Source organism: Pinus tabuliformis, chromosome 1_2, assembly GCF_031772625.1.
Source record: "Pinus tabuliformis cultivar Carrire ecotype Pingquan chromosome 1_2, CPIR1, whole genome shotgun sequence".
Taxonomy (NCBI): domain Eukaryota; kingdom Viridiplantae; phylum Streptophyta; class Pinopsida; order Pinales; family Pinaceae; genus Pinus; species Pinus tabuliformis.
In genome coordinates this window covers 1,057,212,807-1,057,216,258 of record NC_142298.1, presented here as the reverse complement: position 1 = coordinate 1,057,216,258, position 3,452 = coordinate 1,057,212,807, and the positions used below count along the sequence as shown (strand labels likewise).

General features: G+C 45.4%; 1 protein-coding gene across 1 annotated transcript; it reads right to left on the bottom strand.

Annotated features, from left to right (window-relative positions):
* Positions 1-1,984: 1,984 nt before the first annotated feature.
* On the bottom strand, positions 1,985-2,935 carry LOC149209770 (uncharacterized). Its single transcript, XM_089398737.1, has one exon. It carries the CDS (start codon positions 2,933-2,935, stop codon positions 1,985-1,987), a length of 951 nt encoding a protein of 316 aa, XP_089254863.1.
* Positions 2,936-3,452: the final 517 nt, after the last annotated feature.

Below are 3,452 nucleotides of genomic sequence, written 5' to 3'. Positions count from 1 at the left end.
GTTTGCCGGTCTCCAGAGATGAAAGCTTTGGGGAGATTGCTATTGCCAGAATTGATGAACATGGATTTGTTCATTTTGTTGCATGGTTGCTTGCCACTTGGGTTTGTTAAAGAGAGAGGCAAGTTTGGGAAGTTGTTGCCAAGAATCTTCCCAAAATCTCGCAGTGGTGCCTGAGTGAATTTCCCAGAAGCTGTGTGCTTGAACAAAAGCACTATGTATCTTGGCAGCATTCCAAATTAGTGAGCCAGGAGTGGTTGGACTGAAACGGATTAACTCCTCCTTTGAACTTCCTGGAGCATATTTGGCCTGCCAGAGACGACCCCAGGGAGTGCGGTTTAGAGATCCAATTCCACCATATGCGCGCACCCATGATGTTGTTGCTGTGAAGGGGATCCCTCAGGCCTAGTCCCCCAGCTGATTTCGGAAGACAAACTTCCGTCCATTTGACCAGGGCCCATTTTCTATTGTGGCCCGAGGAACCCCAAAGGAAATTTCTTTGAAGATTGCGAATATTCCTGAGAACCCATTTCGGGGCAGCCAAAATAGAGAACAGATACAGAGGCATGGCTTGAAGAACAGATTTGATGAGGATAATCCTACTAGCAATGTTGAGGGAGCGGAAAGTCCAGGAGGAGAGCCTGGTTTCTAAGTTGTCAAGGAGGGTCCTCCAAGAGGCATGTTTGATAGCAGAGTCAAACAGGGGAGCTCCCAGATATTTCGAAGGAAGCTTGGCTATAGAAAAACCCAGAATCCTGGCTATGTTCCTCTGAGTGAGAACGGGAGTGTGGAAGAAAAAGAGCTGGGATTTGGAGGCATTGATGGTAGTGCCAGAGGCTTCTGAAAAAAGATTGAGCAGGAGTTTAAAGGCAGAGGCTTCTTGTACTGATGGGTAGCCAAAAAGCATATTATCGTCGACAAACTGTTGGTGTGTGATGGGGGATTGGCCATGTAGTGAAATGCCCTTTAAGGAGTGTGAAGAAGTGGCAGAGTGAAGAAGGCAGCTTAACCCTTCAGCCATGAGAACAAAAATGAATGGGGAAAGAGGATCTCCTTGACGAATACCCCTAGAAGGTTGAAAAGGAGGGGAGGGGGATCCATTGAGAAGGATGGAGAAGCAAGGGGAGGAAATGAGATTCATGATCCAACGTGTCCAGGTGGCATTGAAGCCGAATGCTAGTAAGATGTGTTTGATATAGGTCCAGCTGAGTTTGTCGAAAGCTTTGGAGAGATCTAGTTTGAGAATCATACCTGGTTTTTTCAATATCTTGAGTGAGTGGATCACTTCGTGGGAGAGAATGATGCCATCCAGAATCTGGCGCCCTTCTACATATCCTGTCTGCTCTAGCGAGATAAGGAGAGGGAGAAGAGGTTTGAGTCTGTTCGCCACTACTTTAGATATAAGCTTATAGATGACATTGCATAATGCAATCGGTCTATATTTATCAGGAGTCTTGGATTCTTCCACTTTAGGAACGAGCGCTATGAAGGTCGTATTTAGGGAAGGAAGAACCTAGTGCATCGACCGTGATTCATCCACTAGCTCCCAGACCTCTGTTTTGATAAGCTCCCAGAAAGCATGAAAGAAGTTGGTTGTGAATCCGTCAGGGCCAGGCGCCTTACCATCCTTGAGTTGGGCCATTGCCTCCTCCACTTCCTGCATGGAGATAGGTTGGAGAAGCCTATTGTTGTGATCCTCATTAATGATTTTAGGAATGTGCTGCACTATATTTTGTATGGCTTGATTTCTGCTACCCGGCGGTTCTCTAAGAGTGTCCTGAAAGTATTCTTGGAATTCCTATACTATGTCTTCATGCACCTCCAAGCGCTGCCCTTGTTGATTGTTGATGAAGGCGATGTTGTTGTGCATTCTCCTTTGAATGGTTGACCTGTGAAAGAACTTAGTATTTTTCTCCCCTTCCTTGAGTCATCTGATCCTGGATTTTTGTCGCCATAGAGTCTCTTCTTGCTGCCTGCGCGTTTCAATCTAATTTAGGAGAACCTGCTCTTGTAGTGCATAATCCTCCGTTTGACCCTCTGATATGACACATTGTTGCAACGTGTACATTCGCTGCTCCAGCGCTTTCCTTTGATCGAATATGTTGCCAAACTGAGTGAGATTCCAAGTTTTCAACACTTGTTTAAGGTATTTTAGCTTTTGTTGAAATTGAAACATCTTGGCTCCTGCGGGGGGAGTGAAGGATTTCCAGGCAGCTATTACCACATCTTTGAAGTTAGGATGGGAGAACCAGAAGGATTCGAAGCGGAAAGGTCTGTTGCTCTTTGACTCTGGACGCGACCACTGAAGCATTATAGGCCAGTGATCTGAGCCTGCTTGAGGCAAAATGGATGCATGGAAATCTCCGCCCAGATGAATGGCATTATCTGACAGGAGGAAACGATCAAGTCTGGAGGCTATGTGCTGAGATCCTCTTCGTTTGTTGGTCCATGTAAACATACCGTTTGAGGTCTGAAGATCCATGAGCTGATTCCTAGATATGAAGTCTTTAAAGCCAATGTTGTCCCCTTCCAGTCTTGCTCGACCTCCGGATTTTTCCTCCAGCGTTGTAATGATATTGAAGTCACCACCACTTATCCATAGGGGATGGCTTCTGCCAGAGCTGAGAGCTGTGAGAGAGTTCAGCAAATCCAGCTTTTTTTGAAGATCTTGAGGAAAATACACATTAGTGAGAAGACCATGGATGTTGGTACCAATGAGGTGGAAAGTGGTTTGAATGAAGAAGTGAGAGGCATGGAAATCTTGAAGGGAGAGGATTTGAGGGTTCCATAAGATTGCCAGCCCTCCAGAAGCGCCTGATGCATCCACAGAGACTGAGCGACATCCTGTCCAAACTTTGTTTAGAATTTTCTCCAATGCAGTGCTATTGCCTTTGGTTTCTTGTAGAAAGACTAATGTGGGCCTTTCTTGTTGAATCATGTTTTTTAGCATTCTATGTTTTGCAGGGCTATTAATCCCTCGCACATTCCATGAGATTAGCTTCATGAGGAACCGTGGGGAAGAGCTTTAAAGAACTTGGTTAGCTTGGGGAATTCTCCAGAATCCACCAGCATTTCTCCAATAATGATAGTCCTTTGCAAATCCGTTTTGTGCCCTCGTTTTTTCGTGTCTTTCAAAAAAAATTTACCATCCCAAGGACTACCTGCCTGAATGCCGAGATATTTGTTTTGTTGTGCTCTGATTAGAACTCCTTCAAGTCTGTCGATCTCCCTTGGGGGAATTTCACTGAAGTCTTTCTGTCGACACGCTGCTTCCAGTTTGAGTAGGTCCAGACCTCCTAGATCTTCAGTTTCTGGTCCCTCCATGAGTGATAGTTTGTCCTTTTCCTCCTCATCTGACCTTTGATTGCTATTGTGGGCTAGAGAAGCGTCAACCTCCATGGCAGAAGATTGTATGGTTGTTTCTGAAGCGTGATTTTTGTCTGTAGAGGTTGAAG